General features: G+C 45.8%; 1 protein-coding gene across 4 annotated transcripts in view; it reads right to left on the bottom strand.

Moving 5' to 3' along the window:
* The window catches only part of ABCC4 (ATP binding cassette subfamily C member 4 (PEL blood group)), a 249739-nt gene that overhangs the window by 129804 nt on the left and 97252 nt on the right, over positions 1 to 22683 (bottom strand). For all 4 annotated transcript variants that reach the window (XM_064585949.1, XM_064585948.1, XM_064585950.1 and 1 more), the window contains 8 exons: positions 18556 to 18650; positions 18237 to 18323; positions 12462 to 12558; positions 9046 to 9255; positions 7898 to 8038; positions 7462 to 7499; positions 6981 to 7075; positions 5045 to 5191 (listed from right to left, as the gene is read on the bottom strand). In XM_064585949.1, the coding sequence (XP_064442019.1) occupies positions 5045 to 5191; positions 6981 to 7075; positions 7462 to 7499; positions 7898 to 8038; positions 9046 to 9255; positions 12462 to 12558; positions 18237 to 18323; positions 18556 to 18650 (910 nt within the window). The remainder of the gene's footprint in view (positions 1 to 5044; positions 5192 to 6980; positions 7076 to 7461; positions 7500 to 7897; positions 8039 to 9045; positions 9256 to 12461; positions 12559 to 18236; positions 18324 to 18555; positions 18651 to 22683) is intronic.

Raw genomic sequence — 22683 nt, 5'->3', positions numbered from 1 at the left:
GCTCTCAAGGAAGAAAAACCATAGTTTCTTTTAACCATATCCACAACAGATCTCACCTGAAAGGAAACACAGCCAGTGATTTGGCATGAATGGGCACATTACCAATTTTCCAGCATCACTACTGAATATTTATGTCGGTGACGAATGATGACACCAATGAAATATTTTAACACGAAGCCTTGCCTTGTAAATCGTCTCGATGCTGTGTCAAAACAACACCTACCATAAATCAGAGGTTTTGGGACCAGTATTTCTTGTTCTAACATGTTACCTGCTCAGCAGAATCACTTGTGTGAACAGGCATAGATTAATGTGTGCTAAGCACAGCCATCTTCCCTCCTAACTTATAGAGCTATAATTTAACAGGCCTATTATCGTCAACGTAATTTTGACAGTGCTGAAATATTATACTTGTTAAAAATATGCACTTAGCACTAACTCCAGTGGTCATTTGAACGGAATAAACAGAGAGATATCCCTACAATTATCTGGCTTCTCTACCGAGGACTCTTCAAGCAAGAATGTTGACAACTGATTTTATAAAGACTCCAGCAAGACAGTTTTTCTGATAGTATTAGCTCACCGCGCTGCTTTCAGTTCACTTTTCACTTTGCCTCGAGTTGTTTATTAGCAGCTTATAGTGGATGCTAACGTGTCCCTTTCCAGTTTCAAGAAACAAAACAATCGTTCAAACCTCCATCACCCACCTCTCCCCAACGCTCAACTCCCACCCATGCATATCCCAAAATTCAGGATAGCTTAGATTTGTGAAAGCATCTCCAGAGCCTCATTTCCCGCTCAAATTAGAAATCTTAATCCTTTGGGCAACCTAGATTTTGGATTAGGAGGACACACAAATAGGTCTCTCACTATTCACTATGCCACTATTCACGTTCCATACGTTCCTGGGTGCAAGCACTTCCCACCAGGAGAATAAAATTGACCAAAGAAAAAGTTACTACATTTATTTTTCTCCTTTTGTACTACTTTAGCCCTAACTTAATCTGTAAGGGGGGAAAAAAAGGATATATGTTTGTACTCTTCTGAGACTGGACCCATAAAGGAACACACACGCCGCTGCAGAAAAACCGGTCATGTAAAATGAGCACACTGGGGACACCTGGGTGGCTCAGTCGTTAAGCGTCTGCCTTCGGCTCAGGTCATGATCCCAGGGTCCTGGGATCAAGTCCCACATCGGGCTCCTTGCTCAGTGAGGAGCCTGCTTCTCCCTCTCCCTCTGCTGCTCCCCCTGCTTGTGCTCTCTCTCTCTCTATGACAAATAAATAAAAATCTTTAAAAAAATAAAATAAAATGAGCACACTGTCCACAACCCAATATTAACTCTGCACTTCCCTGAGAGAATAAACAAACACCAACATCTACCGACCCCAGCGGCTCACTTTCTTAAAGCCAAATTAACAAACAGGAAGCAAACAAATATTTATATGGAATCCACTGCAGTCGATGCATTCAGCCAAGTGTTATGTCACCATTTCTAGGCATGAAGAACCAGGACAACTCTCCATGCATCTTGTCTCCAAAATGAAGGGTGAAATTCTAGAGACTTGACAAGACTAGAACGTCTCTACGGACTCTGCTGGCATGGAAGGAAACTGAAGAAACTGTCTGGTCCTATTTCTCCCTAAACTCATGTCATACGAGCCACCATATTCTACCCCTAAGGAATCTGAATATATATCCAGTCAAGAGGTCAGCGGCTGCCTCTTCCAGTCACTAGGCGAGAAGTTGTCAGTTAAGAAATCCAAGTGACCTTGTTTGAAATGCCAGATATTCTGGGACAACACTGTAACTCATTATTCAAGAGTTCAATGTCTCAAACATAATAAATTACAACAGCGGTTTTAAAACTCTGTATCAACAGTACAAAATAAAGACTCTAGCTATAAAAAATGGAATTTCTAAGCTTTAAATTAAAAAAAAGTAACATAAAATAAAACAGGTTTTTGCAATAAGGTGCCCTTCCATTATATTCCTGAAATAATGTAGATCATGCTGCCCTCTTGTGCCAGACATAAAAAAATAAAATGAATTCACCCCATCCAAGGAAAACATGGTTTACAGGGAATACAGAAATTCTCTCTTAATTTCTGAATGATTTCCTTTTGACCTGGCATTTGTGTTACCTATGTATTAAGATCTGACAGAAGGGAGATGGTGGAAGACAAATGTTGATCAGGGAAGAGGCAGGTGCCGCACGCAGCAGACCACGTCCACAAAGGCACTCCTCAACGCAAGGTGCAAGCAGAATGTGTGCAAAATGCTGGGACAGCTGAAAATGTGTGGCTATACCCAATACCATTCCCAAAATCCACAGAGGAGGGAAGGGTAAAAATAGCGGAAGGAAGGGAAAAAGAAGAAAACTAGCTTTTGCCGTTCTGAGATGACACACTAGCTGATTCAGATTTTACCCAAACAGCTGAAGATTGATTGGTTTATGAAAAATCAGAGGGTAATAAGATGGTGCATTATAGAAGCAAAAAAGCTAAGTAAACTTCATGCAACCACACATAGGTCCAAAATGGAGAGAAACTGAAGTCGTGGAGCTTGGAGAGATGGAACTTTGTGAAAAATCAGAGCTCTGGGGTGTGGTTAGAGAGACGTGGCTTCCGAGCAGAAACATGCACTGTACAGGTTCACCTTGTCCTTCTCCCTAAATCCAAGTCAGTGAGCCTGGGATGTTGATGGGGCAGCCAGAGTTTCGGGACCCTTCACTGAAGGCTCAGTTCTCTGCATAAATTCGAAGGACCTCCCACTGATGAACAAGATGGGAGAGGCATGGGAGGGAGGCAGCACATCGGGGGTGGGAGCACCCTTGAACAAATGTAAAAAGACATTTCCACAATCCGGATCAGGGTCACCGAGAATATTCCGGCAACAGTGGGAACTGAAGGTGACCATGGAAGGAACACTAGCAGGACACCTGCAAATCCACACGAGGCTATGGTGCCGGCCGCCCCAGTCGCCACCCCAAGTCTCGCTGGCTAGAAACTATCCCGTGTACCCTCTCTTTTCCAAACTCCAGGACGCTGTCAGGATCATAGGAAATGGACTGACTTCCCCCGGAGAGGGTACTCTGAATGACAAATTACTGAGAAGAGAACGATGTGCTTCCTCATCTCTCCATGCTGCTCAGAGGACCCTCTGTAACTCAGGGGGCGCGACATCACACCGAGCACTTGTATCCACTTCATGTGGCTATTTAACAGAACTTAGCAATTGAGCGTATCCGCCCCTCAGCTCTAGCGGGGAGTTGTTTTTTAATATCGTATAACCATTAAAGTACATACAATCAATGATGTCTACTAGGAACCATAATTCAAGGCTTTTGCTTATTCTTCCCAGTGGTTTAAAAACTACAAAAATTTTAACCAAATGGTAAAATCTACCACGTAAAATATTTTTAATTAAAAAAAATATATTTTTTTAATCTACCACCAAAAAGAGTAAATAATTCAGGGCCCCTAAACATTCTGGGCAACCTAGGCCTATCTCTGGTGTCCTTACTTGGGCTTCTATTTTCTTGAAGGAAGAAAGCCCGGCTAACAGACATGGGAGGGGGGAGGCAAGATAAACAGTAGTGGGCTACTCTAAGATTAGCGACCCTGAAGATTTAGACTCGTCCCAAATCCTTGAATAATAAATAAATCAGCATGTGGAGAAGCCTACAGGTCTTGAACAGGAAGAGCCTGGTTAACTGTGGCCACGAGCGTTCAGAGGCTGTGATAACAGAAATGCAGCCCCACTTACTGCTCCAAACTTTATGACTGTAGCTTTTAAATTAACTGGCAAAGTGGAGCGACTTCCTGGCCATCAGATACATAGGGCCCCCGATCCCCTTCTGACCACAGCTGCAACAAGACTGCAGACGCGTGGGGGCCTCTGCAGGTCACCATTCCTGTGCTCTGCACAGGGTCTGAGTTAAACAAACATGTGGAATGAAATGCACAAAATGCTTTCCTGAACAGTCTTATTTAACGCTCATGACAGCCTTGTGAAGCACGTAGGGCAGCTCTTCTTTCCAGTTCCCAGGTGAGAAGGTCCAACCCACTGTGGCTAAGAAACCATAGGTGCTGACCAGGCGCTGCATGCTGTTCCGAGCCCCGTGAATGTACCGATCTGCTTTATTCCCACAATATCCTTTTTTTGTTTAAGATTTTATTTATTTGTCAGAGAATGAGAGAGAGAAGCAGGCTCCCCGCTGAGCAGGGAGCCCGATGTGGGGCTCGATCCCAGGACTCTGAGATCATGACCTGAGCTGAAGGAAGACGCTTAACCGACTGAGCCACCCAGGCACCCCTTATTCCAATATCTTGCTAAGGGAGGAGTATACAGCATCCTCATTTCACAGATAAGAACATTGAGGCACAGAGCAATTAGGTAAGTAGCACGTGAGGATTAATAGAACCATAACCAGCTATTACAATTAGTAGCTAGCACCAGGTCTGAACCCAAGCAGCTGGATCCACAGTCCACGCTGTTAACCACGACAACATCCTGCTTTGAGATTCGCCTGCCCGGCAGCATCGACACCCTTTGGCCTGGGTCACGCGGCTAGTTAACAAGCCAGCCCACCTCCCTGCCTGGACAAGCCCTGTCAATTATCTCCTGCCGAAACAAAGCCTGAACAGTGGGAACAGATGTTGATGGACTGACTCTTCCTAGGAACCCAGGTCAGGGGGCTGCCTTCAGAAGCAAGACAAGCAAGGTCAAAGGCCTCAGACTGGAGGCACCTCCAGGTGCACTCATGGCAAGAACTTACCCTTACAGATCTATGTGCAAAGTGAACACTCATTTATTTTCCACAGACACAAACACCGGAATAGAAGCTTCTATGCCCCCCACCCCATAGTCAGATTTTGTCTGGTAGGAGCTAACCATTAGTGGAGCTTTTCGTAGAACAGGAATCAACACACATAGCCATTTCTCCCAAGCCTCTCCTCCGTTTCCAAATGCTGAAATGTGATCGGACACTTAACTGTGTCAACAAGGCCGACTGACTGAGAAAACTTGGTGTCTGACTTACCTATTGGGTTTCTATCAAAGAACAACACTGGAGCTCTCAGAATGGACTCGAACATCTTGTTGTGCAAAGTTTGTGAAGAATGAACGAGGACGTAGAATACAAACAGAGATCTCGCTGTGCCAAAAAGGACGGTAGCCCCAGTTAAACCTGAAAGAAAGGAACATCGCTCAGAGAACTTGTCCTTTCTTCAGCGATGCCAAAACATGTCGGGCACGTTAGAGAGATATTATGTATTTTATTCCATAAAACACCAAAGATTCTCTTAAGAGTTCGATGCATTTGTAAGATACATTTATAAAGGAGAATAGAATTTCTTTTTCTCTCATTAAAGAGATACTATATGTAAAAAAAAAAAAAAAAAAATCAGGTGTAAACTACAATTTCATGCTAGGCTTCCCTAATTCAATGACAAGTTCTATTAATAACTCAGAAGAAAAAGAGAGAATTGTAAAAACTAGTTGATCTTCCCTTCTCTGTATTTCAAGTTTTACTATTTACACGTCTCACAATCTAAAACCGTGGTATGCTCGGACGCCGGCATGTGAGTTAAACAGGGCGCGGAGGGAAATGATGTACCATTTCTTTGTAGAAAATACCCAGGGTGGCTTTTAAAGAATATGAAAATACCATATTAATTGTCAAGTAGAAAATCTCTCAACTGAATTGCAAGAAAATACTAAATCTGGGTTTGCGTGAAATAATCTCCATGAGCCACTAATCCCTCTCACCCCAAGTGTTTTATACAAAAACACAAAGCATTTTTAAATGAATGTAATCATTTAAATTATAGATTTTTATTAAGGACATAAATCAGTACCTATCTCCTGAACTCCCAATGCTAAACAGACTAGGGGTAACTTCTGTGATAAAGACCCCATCAAGTGCATTTTTCCCCTTCAGAGGACACCTCACTGTTGTTTAGACTCTCAAAGCTGCTCAAATGCCTGAACTCTGTCCACAGGCGTTTTCCTGAGCCCCCCTCCCCCCATCCCACTTTAAAGTGCCGTAAAACTGCTCCTTCCTCCCTCTGGGCTTCTCATGGCCCACCAGTGTGGAAGGTAAACGGCTCAGGTGTTCAGGTTTCTTAGCAAGTGATCCACGAAATAAATACCAAATTTCAGTGAGTAGGTTTTCACAAAGATCACTTGGTCTATCTATGCAGAAAGCCCCTATGAGCATTTCCGGTGAGAATACTTAAAATTTTAGATGAGGCTTTCCTTTAAAAACTATGGATGCCACATATATTCTAAGCACTCTTGTGAAAACAGAGCACTGTGTTAATATTAGTCTGGCAAGCCAAATGTTAAATTAATCACACAGTTGGGGACACGATAACATTGTGATCTCAAGGTAAGAAAGAGAAGGAATCCTAATTCCCAGACACTGGATTTTTTCCTGCTTAGCTTCTCTCTTAAGTAATTAGTGAAGCCCAAGAGATGAGCAGTATGGGGAAGAGAGCTTTGCATACCTGCGAGGGCATAATGCTTTTACGTGGGGGAACCTTGCTGCCAGAGGATTTCATCCAAGTTCAATAAAAGCCAGGGGTTTATTCAGACAGAATTGGAACAATCCGAACCACAGGGTGAGGATCCGTTTCTAATCCCCTTGCCCATCCAAATAATGATATAAGATTTAGCTAAAGCAACCTATTAGAATAGACAATAGCCACAAATTTCCAGTGGCTGATTTTCTGAATGCTCAATCCTGGTTTAACTTCCAAAATCCAGTACAGAGCAAATTAAGAGTCTTCATTCAACCTCTTTCTTCTAGTAGATTTTAAAAATAATTATTCTAATTAATTCACAGAGTAAATGTGACTCAGACTCTTAATCTGTTAAGACATTACTGAATTACTCCTGGAAGCCCTAGTTACTCACACAGGCTCATTGTAAGCACCTCAGACTCCCGGATAATAAACCGAATGATTAAACTTTACCTGAATAAATTCCTAAGTACCAGGCAAGATCGAGCTTCTCAGTGACATTTTCTTTTCCATTTACCGTGACATTCAGGGCACTTTGTTCATTTGCCCTGTGGAAAATGGAAAAAAAAAAAATTCTTTTTTTTTTCAACTATAGATGGAATTTAGATAAGTACAAAAAGAAAAAATAAAATTAGCCTGAATTTGGAAGACATGATTTATGCTGGAAAAGGACTCCCAGCACGCAGGGCCTCGGGTACATCTACCTTATAAAAATTCAACTTTCAGTTCTCAAAACTGTCCGAGGATCCGACATGGGGAGAGCCTGTGGGAGGGTCATACTCCACCAGCAAGAACTTTAGTTTTTCTTTCTCTTTGGGGAAAGTAAGGGAGGATCAGGACAGGAGGCTGAACAAATCCACCTCCACCCGACTCTGGGGGAAAGAGGCTGCCTGTTGACTTGGTGGCCCCTTGCATCAGACCGGAAACAACTCACCAATAGGAGAGCCACCAGTCCTGAAGAATGTAGGCAACCTAGAACAGGGAGGCAAAAAGATCACACATCACTTAGCACCTCGACACTCTCACTCACCCAAACGGACCGTTGAAAGGCTCTGGAAAACGGACACGGTTCTTCCAGCTCTGGTCTATGCCAAGCCCAACATCCCAAGTCACAACACATCAAGTGTGTTGAGTGACACAAATAATCTCGGTGATACATTAAAATCTTTAAAGAACATTTTTTTTTCTAGAAGCTCTCTGTCATGTACACGCAACACCACTAAACCTCAGTTTCTCTGTCCCCCAAGATAGCACGTTTCAATGCAAATCCAAGTGGACTGCAAAATACGGTAATAATAAATACATAGAGGGAAAGCAGTACTGTAAACATCAAGCTGAGGCCACAAAACAAAATAAATGCCCTTATTTACCTGCGCTATGATGTTTAGTAGAATGAGGAACACGATGGCCAACCAGTGAGCACCGGCTGTTAGGTAATTCTTGTAGGCCTTAAGACCAACTTTTCCTTCTGAACGACTCTCCTCTGACACAGCAACCTGTGTACTCTCGTTCTGAGAAGGGAAAGGAAAAAACAAGGGAAGCAGTAAGAGACAAAATTTTGTATAATGTACCCCAAAACTTCAAAAGTTCAACAGTGCGCTCCGTTGGCAAAGCCATGAGCAAAGAGGCCCATCTTATACACTGGTAGGAGTGCAAAATGGTACAGCTCCTCTGGAGAAGGGTGGTGTAAAAGGATCTAGCCAAACCATCTATGTATTCATCATCGGACCCACCCATCCCACTTCTAGGAATCTATTAGCAGAAAGGAAATATTGTCTGTACAAGGTTATTCACTACGGCGTGGCTTTGCTTTTATTTCCGGCACATGCACAATGTACCCAATTCACATATAAATGCAAAAGCTTATTCCACAATAACAGACAAGAGAATATGGAGCTAATGTATCACCGAGATTATCTGTGTCACTCAATGATGGAATCACAAAACATAGTTAGGAGCTCAAAATATGAGCCAAATAGAGTAAACGGTTCAAACAGCAAGACTAACGGGCGTCGGGATAGCAGGGGATAGCAAGTGGTCTGAAATCTTTGGTTCCTGAATTTCAGAGAGTGATTCCCGAGTCTGGACTGTGAGGGACTCATCTCCATCCTTATCAGAATCATCCAGGCTCCTAGATTTGGATTGTGAGGGTTTGGACATTGAAGACTACCTATGCATATTTTTAAGGGAGATGCACAGCATTTCTGCACATCTATCTAGAGAACATAGAATGCACTGTAGATTCACATAAGCCAAGGATGTCCTTGGGTGTATGCGGGCCTCTGTGGTTCTTGAACTTGCAGCCCCGTGACATTCTCCATCCAACACCCAAAGGAGAGCCCTGATCAGGCCTGCTCCCTTCATTCTGTTTTAATTCTACCAAGTCCATGGAACAAGGCCTTGGAACCTTAGAATCCACTATGGGACCAATGAAGAGGTCATGTGCAGAGCAGACTGAAGATGCATGAGGACACTGAGAGAAGACAGGACCAGGGCACGCGGCAAGAGGAAAACTCACGGCTTGCACCTCCGGCGCGCCATCTTTCAGCGAGGGTCTGGACGATTGCTGGGACCAAACGGAAGACTCTGAGAAGCTCCGAGTCCTCAAAGCGGGAGATCCTGGAGCTGGACTCTCGTCAGCCTCCTCGTTTTCCTTCTTTAAAAGGGAGCCAAAATCTACCCCGGACTTCAGAAACTCCGTGTAAGTCCCCTTCTGCACCATTTTGCCCTAAAATAAAAATAAAAGAATTTGACACGAGTTCATGTGCTTCTGATAACACTACTCTGACACTAATCAAAAAAAGTTAACTGGTCTTAAATGACCATATTCGTAAGAAAATTACCCTTAGGCCTGGAATTCTGGTTGACGCATCTAGTGCAACTCAACTGGACACAGAATCGAGCATTCTGTTCTCTGTCAAATCCTGTGTGAGGTGCTACGTAGCCATGAGTTAAGGATGGAGGTCACGAACTACCACGGGCATTTAAAGAAGCAAAAATTACAGACGTTGGTAGGAGTCTCAGTATAGTCTTTTTAGACAACATGGAAATTGAGGCCAAGTGTCACATATTCAAAAGAACAAGGTCAAGCTGGGGAGGATATTCCAGGGAAGAATGAAGCTTGACACAATGCGGACACCTGCGTGGTCAGAGTCATCCATCAAATCTCTGCTGCCCACGGCCCTGCCGTCACGTGCTGCACTGGGACCAGACACGGGGGAGGTCGTCTTTACTCTCCAACTGCCCATAAACTCAGGAAGTTCCCAACTGCAAATTCAATATTCCACCTGCTAATGTCATTAACTTAGGCGACCATCAGACTGGGGTGACTCTAATGCCTCGGGAGGGTCTGTCTACACAAGCAAACCAAACCCTAAGCCAGAGTCAATGCACTCAAATCCATGAAAATAAAGCTTCACAATCACAAGCAGCCAAGCAGGCTTTCCAAAATTAAGCAACTCCTGAAGCTTGAGCAAATCAAATAATTTTCTTGAAACCCACGCGACACATCACTGCACATTCCCCTTCCTCACAAAGTTACAGAAAATAAAGTGCAGGTATCTTCACTGGCTTCTCACCCCCATAAAAGAATAGGCAGCTATTCTACTCAGTGGCAAACAACATATTAGGCGAAATCCCAGGGTGCCAAACAAAGCAGAGAGGGCAGCTCTGGGGAAGGCAGGCCAGGTGAAGGCAGGTGGCCCAGGAGCCCCCTGGTACCCCTCCCATCCTGTGCCCTGACATGGGCCACTGAGAAAAACCCAACGAAGCTTTTGGGAACCAGTCTGATACTGGAGAATTAGAAAAGTATTCATGATATAGTGTGTCTTGTTCCATCTGGGAGGCAAAATTCATATGCCTTATTTAATGAAATTACCACTTTCCACTTAGTAAATGCAGATGCACAAGGAAACGACGAGGAGTCGAGAGACAGCAAGCTCATGCAGCAGCCCAGCACAGACAACTTCCAGAGGGGACGCGAGGACAGCCATCCCCGCCCAGCTGCTCGAGAGGGACCGCACGAACACTAGGGATGGATCCAACTCATCCAGGGGAGCTCACTGGTGGACAAATGTTTGCTCTGATAGCACTAAAATTCGGAGTGATGTCTTCAGCAAGAGCAATAAGGAGACTGGCTGACCAGCTTGTTCTCCCACCCACTGGTTCTGTACTCATTAATCCCGCCAACACTGGGGCTTTACCAGACTCGCTTCACCCCGGTTCTCCAGATTGGGGACTCGGAGCTTCTTATTCCCAGAGGGCCGCAGAAGCACCGACATGGGGAAGTGCTTCAAAAGAGGCAGAGATTCTGCACTCTTGTCACCCTTCTTAGGGCAGAACTTCATTTGATTAAGTGAGGATGTGACCAAGGGCCTGAGGCAGCAGACCCGGGTTAATGACCCAGGGGCTAAGGCTCTGAGGCAAATACGCCAAGGAGTGAAACATCAAACCATCACTAAGGCCGGAAAATTCTCACTAATCTCCACCTCCCAAACCCATGCTAGCTGTTGGGGGCTGACTTGTGGCCCCCAAAAAGATACATTCGAGGCCCAAATAGGATACCTGTGGATGGGACCTAATTTAGAAATAGGATCTCTGCAGATGTGATGATGCTGAGGTCATACTGGAGTAGGGTGGACCCCAAAGCCAATATGACGGACGTCCTTGTAAGAGGAGAGACCAGATGCAGTGAACACCATGTGACAACAGAGCTACAGACCATAGTGCCGCGGCTACAAGCCAAGACCAGCAAGGACAACTGGCAAACACCAGAAGCTGGGAGAGGCGATGAAGGATTCTCCCCAGGAGCCTTCAGGGAGAGCACAACCCTGCCGGCACCTTGGTTTTGGACTGGTAGCCTTCAGAAGGGTGAAGACGATAAACTTCTGCTGGTGAAGCCCCCCACTTTGTGGCACTTTGTGATGGCAGCTCTAGAAACTGATACACCAGCCTGAGCCCATGCATCCGACTTCTAATGGCTTCTGCTGTTGGCCCTCCAGCAAACATAAGAGAGATCTTTTAAAACCATGCATCAGACCACATCACTCCTCTGCTCTGGACTGTCCAATGGCTTCCAACCCATTACCGGGCCAGCAGCCCACTGCTCTGAGCCCCTCTCCCTCACACTCCCCGGCTTCCTCTGCCTCAGACACACTTCCTCCAGCATGCCAGGTCAGGCCCTTCCTTAGAACCCTGCAGCTGGACCACCTGCCTCAGCCGCCTGTCCCCCAGGTGACCGCCTGGCCAGCACCTTCATGTCACTCAGGTCCCCTGAGGCACCACCTCCCCATGGAGGCAGTCATGAGATCAGCTGCCCCCCACCCAACTCCTTCCTTACATCTACCCCCATAAGGATGGAAGCGCCATGATGGCAGGGACTGGTCTGACTTACTGCTGCCCAGACTCTCCCATGTACTGGACATGCTCAAAGCCCTGTGCTCGGAGACGAGCAACCAACGATACCCTGGAGAACACATCTCCACCAAGGGTGCTCCGCTTTCCAACCACGCCTGTTATTAATGGAAGACGCTCTCTGAGTAAACTGCAGATGACAAACAGACACAAACAGGTCTTAGTAGCTCTGATTTCCAAATAATACACTTTGCCGTACGTCGTGGAAGAGGAATACAAAAGCTCTAAATAAAATAGCATCATTATCCTGAACGATTTTTACCAGAACAGTTAACATTTATAATTATGAGGTAGCAATTTTATCTACTTTAGGGTAATATGGCTCGGAATGCAATAGTTACATTTCTACATGTCTTTGGATTCATGCTCAAAGGCATGAGTACCAGCTCTGGGGAGAACGGAATGCAAAACTGAGGGAAGAGAGGGAATTCAGCACAAACCCAAGGGGAGACTTGCTGGGAGGTCTCACTGTCAACACACCTGAGTGCTAGCAAGTTCCACAGACTTCTAGAAATTACTTACATCTTTCAATATCAGAATCTGACTTGCAGCTTTTAGGTACTGCAACTGATGAGTCACTAAGATTGTGATCTTCTCATGCAAGGTTTGACAAATACACCTATAAATGTAAAAGGTACGGTATGCAAAAACCACATTAATGGGGGTACTCCAAATTGAAAAACACACATTCGAAAACACAATGACACAAAGACAACACAGGAATCAAAGACCTGTAGTTTAAGTACCAGTGCAAATACAAATCAAATACAAATGTAAATCAATGAACCCAACCAGGTCCTCAAATTTATCAGCAGCAAACTTGAGTCTAGCTCTGCTAAGAGATTCTAAAAAGGAGTCCAGTGAAAGAGCCACCAAGTGCTAAGGGTCCCCCTGACCAACTAAAACTCAATAATTATTTATATATTTCATGATGGAAAACAATTGAGCAATACTCAGATTCAAAACCCGACTAAGCAAAAATACTACTTATTTCATCCCTGTATAGGAGGAATGGGAGGAGGGAATTATGTCATACAAAAATGTTTCCCTTTTTGTCTCCTAGGTGATTATAATTTATGATGTATATACCAGCCCAGAAAATCCTAAATACTCAGTGACCTTCACCAAAGTGCATTTTCTTTCCTTTTTTTTTTTTTTTTTTTTTAAGATTCTGTTTATTTGAGGGAGAGAGAGTGAGCACATGAGCAGGGAGAGGGGCAGAGAGAGAGAGGGAGAATCCCTAAGCAGACTCCCTGCTGAGCTCGGAGCCTGCCACGGGGCTCAAACCCAGGACCCCAAGATCATGACCTGAGCCGAAGGCAGACACTTAACGGACTGAGCCACCCAAGCATCTTCAAAGTGCATTTTCTAGATACTTCTTCCCAAATACTATTAGAAGACAAATGCTGGCATGGCCTAACTAGTGTCTACAATGTCCCCACAGTCCCATCCAGGGAGCACATTGCCTTTCATCAGGACTGAAAACCTTCCCAATATGAATATGAAAGAAGAAAATCCAAATGGCCCAAACCATAGTGGAAATCATCCAGAAGACACACTGATTCTCTCAGACAAGAGCCCCCCTCTCAGTACTCAACTCAAGTGTTTTTCTACAGTAATCCCTCAAACTGCTCCTCATTTTAAATGTAGAACCCTAGGAGCTCCACTCCATCCTGCACTCCACCATGGTCTGCAACCTCTCCAGCTAAGCAAGTAGCCCAGGTTGTGGCCTCCTGACCACAGGCAGGGCACAAGGACATTCTCTGGGCACAGGGACATTCTCTGGGTGCAGGGTCATTCTCTGGGCACCAGAACATTCTCTGGGCGCAGGGACATTCTCTGGGCACCGGGACATTCTCTGCGTGCAGGGACGTTCTCTAGGCGCAGGGACATTCTCTGGGCGCCTGAGCCCCCTGCAGAGCCAATCTCAGCAACATGGGCCACAACTCCACCTACACATGTGGGTCAGATCAAGAGTTCTGGAGGCACCCAGAACTCTTACCAGCCTGACAAGGTCAGGTGGGCTACCTGACCTCTATGAACCTCAGTGCCTTCATTGCAAAATAAGGCTGCTGACAACTCATAGGGCACGTTGTGGGAAGGGCACTAATCCGCTTGGTAAATGGTCTGTTCACCCTCTTCCCTAACCCACAAGTGGCCCTTTGCTTTGGACTCAGGACAGAAAAGTTCCTAAGGAGACATTTCTGAGACTGGGCCTGAGATCAGAAGACTCCAGGCTGTAGATGTATATACTATTATTCCATTCTTTGCATCCAGAAGGATTGTTTCCCTTTTGACAGGTCCTGGTGTGGCTTTCATTCCTAAGTTTGCTGACCAAGTAAACCCCTCTTCCAGCTTAGCACTAAAGCACTTAATGGAATTGTTTCTCCTTCATTCAAAATTCTGTGCTGGCAGTCCCTGAAGGGGCTGTTAACCAAATCTGATGCGCTGCTATGTCTGAGCTGGGCCAATGCAGAAGTGTTAAAATGTTTTCTTCCTAACATCCACCACAGATAGAGGAATGTAAGTACAATGAAGTTATTAGGTGATGGCTTTAAATTTTTTCTAAATCACGCTTTTTAACCAAAATCTCCAGGAAAATACTCTATTTGCCAAATTTTTAAGAGTAAAAATTTCCAAGTCATGCCATTAAAAAAAAAAAAAAGAATGATTCAGTAACAAGTTATTGAACTTTTAAGCTGTATAAGGTCGGTGTTAAGAGGGGCCTTGTACTGTGGTAGAGGGGATACAAGTACCCTCACTCGTTCCACTGACAGACATTTGTTGGGGTGCCAGGCACTGTCTTAGTAAAGAGGACACATCCACAGGACCAGAAAACCACGAACACTCTGCATCACGTGGAGGGGGGCACATTCAACAAATACAGAAAATGTACCCTAGGGGCGTGATGTCTGCCATGAAGAAAAAGCAAGGTGAGGGCTGCGATCCTGGGTGTAGGGGACACATGGACCACGAGAGTATCTAGGGGGGAGCATCCCTGCAAGAAGGTACAACTGGGGACAGAAGGTACAACTGGGGACAGAAACCCTCTGCACAAAGGTGCCTTCGTGCATTCACCCTGGAGTTGGGGGTGGGGAGAACTCATCAGTGACCAAGTACGCGCCCCAAGGGCTGTGGGCAGACAGAAGGGCACAGGGTGAGGATGTGCTGGAACGGGGGATGGGGCAGACGGCAAAGAACCTCAGTCGGCTTTTGAGGCTGTGGAGCCGCTCCCTGCACGCGAAGGGCGTCTGCGAAGACCTGCAACAGCGAAAGTGAACATAGGAGGCGGCAGGGTGGGGAGATCCAGTAAGGACAGACTCAAAGAACTGATTATGCAGGACGTGGGGGTGTGGGGGAAGGGGCTTCCTAAAATAGGACAGGCTCCACCGCTAAAACCAGTTAGACTGAAACCCATTCACCTGAGGGCCTCCGACCCTCTGCATGAGACAGAATCCACGTAAATGTTTACAACATATAGTTGTAAAACCCGCAAACCTTAATAACCTTGGATATATATTCACGACTGAAGTAAACTGTTAATGGCGAGTAGAAGTGTAATTCATTCACTTTTAATACAAAACACTTCACATTACTGAGCTCAACAAACCGCCATCTTTCAGAGCATATTGTTCAGTCCAATTTTCTAGCTCGTTGAGAACATTCTCAAGCTGCTGCTGAGTGATTTCCTAAATTGCATTCGTGCTCCCTGCCCTAAGTTTCCCCAAAGGATGCGGTTCTGATTAGCAAACAACAATTTTAACAAGCTTGCTTCTATCAAGTGTATATCCAAAGCCATTAAACCCGAAAGGTGCGAGAGGACTTTATAAATACCGCCCGTGTTCAGAGAAGAACTTGGGGGAGCTTCTGCGATAAGCACACTGACCCTCGGCAATGAAAACGCCTCTCGCCTCCCAAGCGACACAAACACAACGGCCAGTGGAATCTGTTCTTGGAGTGATGGAGAACTTGTGCACGCCCACCCAGGATGGGGTGACACACATTCGTGACTTCAGGGTGAGGCTCTAGGGGTAGGGAGGCTGGGCTGCTCCTGACACCACCCAGGGTGTGGGGTGGGGAATCTCTGTCACAGCACTGGGCCCTGTCCCTGAACTCAGTCACAAGCCACAGGGCACTTCCCTGAGGGAAAATTCCTCAAGTCGTGATCGTGATCGGGATGGGACGGGAAGAGGGGTCAGATCAAAGAGCTGGAGGCCATGTCAAGTGTTAGCTGCTCAGCTCTCCGCGTTCTCAAAGAGTCACTGCTGCTATGCGCTTTTTCTTTAAATTGTGGTAAAACTGGTAGCACATTTACCATTTTAACCATTTTTAAGCTATATCTCAGGGGCATTATGGACACCCACACTATTGTGCAACCATCACCACCACCCATCTCCAGAACTTGTTGTCATGCCAAACCTAAGCACTTCGTACATACACACTCGGGGGGTGGGGGGGGGTTCCGCGTTAGGAACCCACACTGAGGGGACACTGAGTCCCAGGCTCCTAGTATGCGGAACCCAGAGCTGCCTCACGCTAACTCTGCTAAAATCTCTTTACTTTGCTACTTAGGACTTTAAATGAATTGTGTCTCCCCACCCCCACCCCCAAAATTCCCACATTGACGCCTTAATCCCCAGTAATTTAGAATTTGGTGACAGGACCTCTAAAGAGGCAATTAAGTTAAAAAATGAGGCCGTGATGGTGAGCCCTTACCCAATCTGACCTGTATCCTTAGAAGAGATTAGGACATAAGGAGATGGTGGCTCAGTTGGTTAAGCACCTAACTTGATTTCAGCTCAGGTCATGGTCTCAGGGGTCGTGAGATTGAGCCCCACTTTGGGGAGTCTGCTGAGATTCTCTCCCTCTGCCCCTCTCCCAAAATCACATGTACATGCACTCTCTCTCAAATAAATAAATCTTTAAAAAAAAAAAAAAAGGCCATAAGGAGAAAGCCACCAGGGGTGCACATACACAGAGGTGAGACCATGTGAGGACACAGTAAGAAGGAGGCCATCAGCCAGCCAAGGAGAGAGGTCTCAGGAGAAACCAAGGTGCCAAACTTTCAGCCTCCAGGCCTGGGGGAAAAATCTCTCTCTCTGGTTTAAGTCCTCCTTTGTAAATGGAGATGTTTTGTGCAACATCATTTGCAAGAACACTGACCTCAGTGCACACATTAGGGCTTCAGGAAGTGCATGGAAAACGCTCACTGGCTTTGACAAGGTGAACAACAGTAAGGTAACTATGGGGTAGACATGGACGCCATTGAAACAAGAGCGAATTCATGATGCTTCCAAATATGGCAGTCTAGACTCCGCAGGGAGCACAAGTTACGTATGTTAGGCTAACAGTCTGTACAGAGAAGATTCAGAGTTGTCCTACTTCAGCCGTGTGGCGACGAAGCAAGAGCCAATGAAAACAAATTCCAGAAACACAAAGTGAGAGTCAGGAGGTGAGCTAGATTCCAGATATGTAGTTTCAAATTCACGTTAACCCTCCGTGTGGGGGCCTGACGTATTAATTCTAATAAGAATCCAGGAAGCCATACTGTGAATAAGGCCTTCTTCAATTCTAGACTTTAAGTGTTTCCTGACCTGCAGGGTAATTCGCACAAAGCAGTGAGGCCGCTCCACAGAAGCGATACGTTGGCACAAGAAACACTGCACTTCTAATGTGCCACCAACAAAAATGATGAAGGAAAAGAACTGGGAGCCAAGCATCACGTTACCGAGTCCCATTCTTCGATATAAACTGCACATCGGTTTTCTTATCCCATCAACAGTGTCTTGGTTATCCATGGCGAGGAGCAAGGGGACATCTGCCATCGTGCCCTCACCCCCTCGAGCATGTCCTCCACTCACGCCACACACAGTGAGCACCATCTAGGTCTTCCTTTTTCTCTCTAAAAATTTCTCTGAAATGGATCTTCCGTGGAGGGAAGGAAGGAGGAGGAGGGAGACCTCAGCAGAATAGGCAGAGTCTTCCAAATCATCCCAGCTTCCCTGAGCTCTTTTCCCCAAACGCTACAGGGTGCATAGAAAACAGAAATGACAGGGGCGCCTGGGTGGCTCAGTTGGTTAAGCGACTGCCTTCAGCTCAGGTCATGATCCCAGGGTCCTGGGATCGAGTCCCGCATCGGGCTCCCTGCTCTGCGGGGAGCCTGCTTCTCCCTCTCCCATTCCCCCTGCTGTGTTCCCTCTCTCGCTGTGTCTCTCTCTGTCAAATAAATAAATAAAATCTTTAAAAAAAAAAAAAAGAAAGAAAGAAAACAGAAATGACAAACACGGGCAAACTCACAGTTCAAACAAGTGCCTGCCAACTTCTGCATCCACTGCGCTGAGAGGGTCGTCCAGGAGGTAGATGTCTGCATCCTGATACACTGCTCTGGAAAACAGAAGACAACATCAGACGGGAGAACGCTCCAGGCTCCCAGGATCTCATCTCCCAGTCATGACAGCCTTCAATAACTCGGGGCACGTTCACTCCAAGAGCCAATGGAATAATGTGGGGCTTCCCACAACGCACCCCTCTCCCTCCCTGCCACGCAGCAGGTGGTCTCGGGACAGCCACCCCCCGGGAGCAGCGCACGGAGCACGTGCAACCAAACTGTGGGTACCTTGCAAGGTTGATCCGGGCCTTCTGCCCTCCGCTCAGCGTGGCTCCCCGATCGCCTATCACAGTTAAATCTCCATCCTCCAAAAGCTGCAAATCCTGCATGGAGACAGAAAGAAGGGGTGGGGGGGGTAGATTTAAAACGTGTTCTCCTGTCATCCGGGACTTTCAGCACTGGTTCTTCATACACATCTGTGATCAACAGCAACAGATCTATTTCAAAGTGACTAAATGGTAACCTTGAACCTTTCCCAAAAAACTCAGGGCTTTTTGCTTCCGTTTTGCAGCTTTTCCCACAGTGTTCATGCATTTCACCAACTTAACTGATGTTTGTTGAACATTGACTAGATGTCTGGCATTGTTCTGGGCACAATGAATTTGGTAGTAAAAAGACAAAATCCCTTGAGTTTCCATAGAGGGAGACTGACAATATGAAAAATTAGTCCTAAGGACTAAGAAGAAAAAATAAGCTGGCTCAAGGGACAGAGGGGCAGGGAAAAAATCCTACACAGGGGTCGAGAAGGGCTCTAAACAGAGGGGCTTTCGCAGAGAGACAAGGGCGCCTGCGCGGACCCGAAACGCATTCCACACGCAGGAACAGGCAAGTGCAGATGGCGCAGGGCAGACACGTGCCCAACGTGTTCAAGAACTAGCAGGGAGGCTAGTGGAGCTGGAGAGAGTGAGTAAAGAACGGGGAGAGCAAGAGCAGAGCTAAGAAGGGGGGGCCATGGGTTTCACTCCCAGTGACACAGAGAGGGGATGTGGCTTCGGTTTTTCAGAAATCCCTCTTGCCTCTTTGTGGAACAGAGATGGTAGAGAGCAAAGGGTGAATGAAGCAGGGCACACATGAGGACGGGACTGCATTAATGTAGGTGAGAGAAGACAGCGGCTAGACCCAGAGTGGGAGCAGGAGACAAGGAGAGCAGTGGGCACGTTCTGGAGAAAATTCAAAGGTGGAGCCTGTAGGACCTGCTGATGAGTGGGTGACCGTTGTGGTGGTGGAAACGGAACGATGTCCTGTCCTCCACGGGAGAAAGGAGAATAGGCTCGCCATTTACGGAGCTGGAGGAGACCGTGCAGGCAAGCTGAGATCTTGGTTATTATGGTCAAGCCGAGATGCCCACTGAGAGCGTCAGGTTGCAGCTGCAAGTGAGCATCTGGATGCTGGTGCCAGGGCTACTGGTGAGAGTTGGCAGCTCACCCATGGCCTGGGAAGCCCCGGGACTTAGTTTCTCAAAGAACAAGTGTGTCTTAACCAGCCAGTTTGCTGATCTCAGCCTCACCCTCTCACCCTCGCAGAAGGGTTAACACCTGACCCTTGTCTTCACATGTAAGGCAAGGTGACAGAGTGACAGCCGAGAATTGTACAAGAAACAAGAGCTGAAAGAACAGTCTGGCAGGAAAAACAGAAGGGAAGTAACAGTGTGTTCAAGGGACACTGATCCAACCAGCTGAACTAAGAAAGTTCCATGCAAGCCAGGTAAAACTCAAAGCCACAAAGAATAAGCCCGGAGGAGAAGAGGTGGGAATCTATCAAGTTCTACCCGAAGCTCTGAGGCTCCTGGCACAGACAAGCAGAGTTTGGGGGAGCATGTTATCAACCACACCTCTCAAGCATCAACCCAGAATACACAACAACACCTTTCTACAAACGAGCCCTCACCTCTCGGTCTCTACTTTGGCCAATCCGGGGAGAAAGCATGTTGGAAATGTCCATGACAAGCAACCCTTTTGACCTCCCTAAAGCCTCTTTTTCCTCTTCGGCAAAATGTGGAGAGACAAGAATGGCTAAGCTCAAGGATGCCGTGACAATCAAACAGATGGACAAACACCTTCTATACGTAGGAAAAGGACACAAATCAACTGTTATGTACCAGATACATATTTTCTGATCAAACCTACAGTGGGACCTCATTCACAGTGTGAATCACAACATGCAAAGCACACCACCACAAGGAGAAGGGAAAGAGAGTATCTTCATCCTCACCCATACCCTGAGAGCCCACAAAGGCACATGGAATTCCTTGCACGCTCAGAGCTTAACTGGATGGCAATAAATGAAAGGCAGCAATTGCTCAATCATGAAAATTCATTATTTCACATTACTTCTTTGCTGAGCTCAGAAGTCAACACCATCTCTTGCTTTTTGGTTTCCATGAAAAACAACAGGCCATCCTGAAATAGGCTCTCAGCCTTCCACCCCCACCCACACCCACACTGTTTACTCGGCCTCGATTCACTGCTGACAGTCCTTGCCAAGTGTTCTTAGTTTTGATGCCTTGATCTTATGTTGCTTTGTTTTCCTTCTCAAAACAGCACCAGGCTGTAGCAAAACAATCTTAGCCATTCTCTACGGAAGGCACTTCAAATCCACCCTTGCATTTAGCACAGATAGGGAATAAGGAATGGACTCGCTCCAAGCCTAGTAGTAGGACTTTGAGTGTGTTGTTGACACGGCAAACTATTTATGGATAAGCCTCAGAGAGAGAAAAAAAAAAAACATTCCAAAGATTATAAAGTGAAAACCTGAGTCAGGTTAATTTCCTAACCACGGTTTTCTGGTTTGGTGAAAGGGAAGAGCCTGAGTTGAGCATATATTTCCAGTCTTCCCAATGAGCAGAAGGTATTCTAACATTGGTTACATCTCAGGAACATTTAACCAACTATTTCATCTATAATCGTTTTCACTACAAAGCAGATACACAGACCAGGGGGAAAGCCAAGAAATGGTGCTGCACTGAAGCCACTGAGCCAGAAACCTACCAAGTGCCCTTTGGTGACGGTGGAGACTTCGAGAGAAATACCACGGAGCAGACTGTCGATGGCTTATGGCAGGCAGTTATGGGGCCTGGGGGCCAAGGAGGGCTGGATCCCAGAGTCAAACAGCGGGAGTTCCAGGCCCTGATCCTAACTTTTCTTCCGGGACTGGCCTTCCTATCACGGCCTGTCAGTACCTCACCCATCCTTCCAGACCCAGCTCACTCTCTTCCATGAAACCATCCCTGAGTTTCCCAAATCACAAGTCATCCCTCTTTTACTGGATTCCCAAGACTTGGTATTTCTCATGAAGGGCCCACCTTATTCTGCTTCATAATCTATACATGTGTGCACAGTTCTCTCCCCAGCTCCTTGATGGTAAGATTTATGCACCAAGCCTGGCACGCCTGGATGCCTGATAATGATGATCTCTAACTTCACACGCCGCAAAGTATTAGCCCCATTTCACAGGTGAGGAAACTGAGACCAGGTTACATAATGGTCTAAGGACTGTCAGTTGTTAAATGGAATGGGGGCAATCTGAACCAAGCTCCTCTCAATTTGTAGCCTTTTAGTCTTCCTTTCTCATCATGCTGCCCCAAGTGGTTACGGAAAAGGGTATTTAAAAGTGTATTTAAAATTGGGCGCCTGGGTGGCTCAGATGGTTAAGCGTCTGCCTTCGGCTCAGGTCATGATCTCAGGGTCCTGGGATCGAGTCCCGCATCGGGCTCCCTGCTCCTTGGGAGCCTGCTTCTCCCTCTGCCTTTCTCTCTCGCTCTGTCTCTCATGAATAAAAAAAAAAAAAAAAAAAAAGTGTATTTAAAATTAAAAGTGAATTTAAAACATCAAAGTTAGTTAAGACTTGATGACCTCTATGTCTACACACACAGAAGTATCATTAAAGTTATTCTCCATATTTTGATTAGCCTCATATACCTCTTTTGTACTCATTTTTTCCTATTAGGTCATAGGTGAGTAAAAGTTACCCCAATTGAGAGATTAAAAAAACTGAAGATAAAACCATAATTATTCTACAACCGTCAAGGTTATTGGAAAAGAAAATGTCCAAGTTGGCAGAAATGTAGTAAATATGAAGAGAAACTATAAGCCTGTGAGCATCCAAGAGGAGCTCAAGTGATCTATGTGGAAAATATTAAACTTGAATTTATCAATGCTATACCTTCAAATATGTATTGCCTAAAAATGCTAAAATGTCTTCAAGTGGCAAAAGATAATAGGCAAATGTCACATGATACATCGCTTATGTTAGAACAATATTTTTATTGGTAATTTATGTAAAATGTACTATGTTAGAGCACCTAGACAAATATCAACTCAAATAATGGAAGTTATAGACTCAAATGCCTCTCTACGT

Source organism: Mirounga angustirostris, unplaced genomic scaffold, assembly GCF_029215605.1.
Source record: "Mirounga angustirostris isolate CCGP_5_RB_7025 unplaced genomic scaffold, mMirAng1.0.hap1 SCAF_3, whole genome shotgun sequence".
Taxonomy (NCBI): domain Eukaryota; kingdom Metazoa; phylum Chordata; class Mammalia; order Carnivora; family Phocidae; genus Mirounga; species Mirounga angustirostris.
Note: the sequence above shows the minus strand (reverse complement) of the source record. Positions and strands in the feature narration are given on the sequence as shown.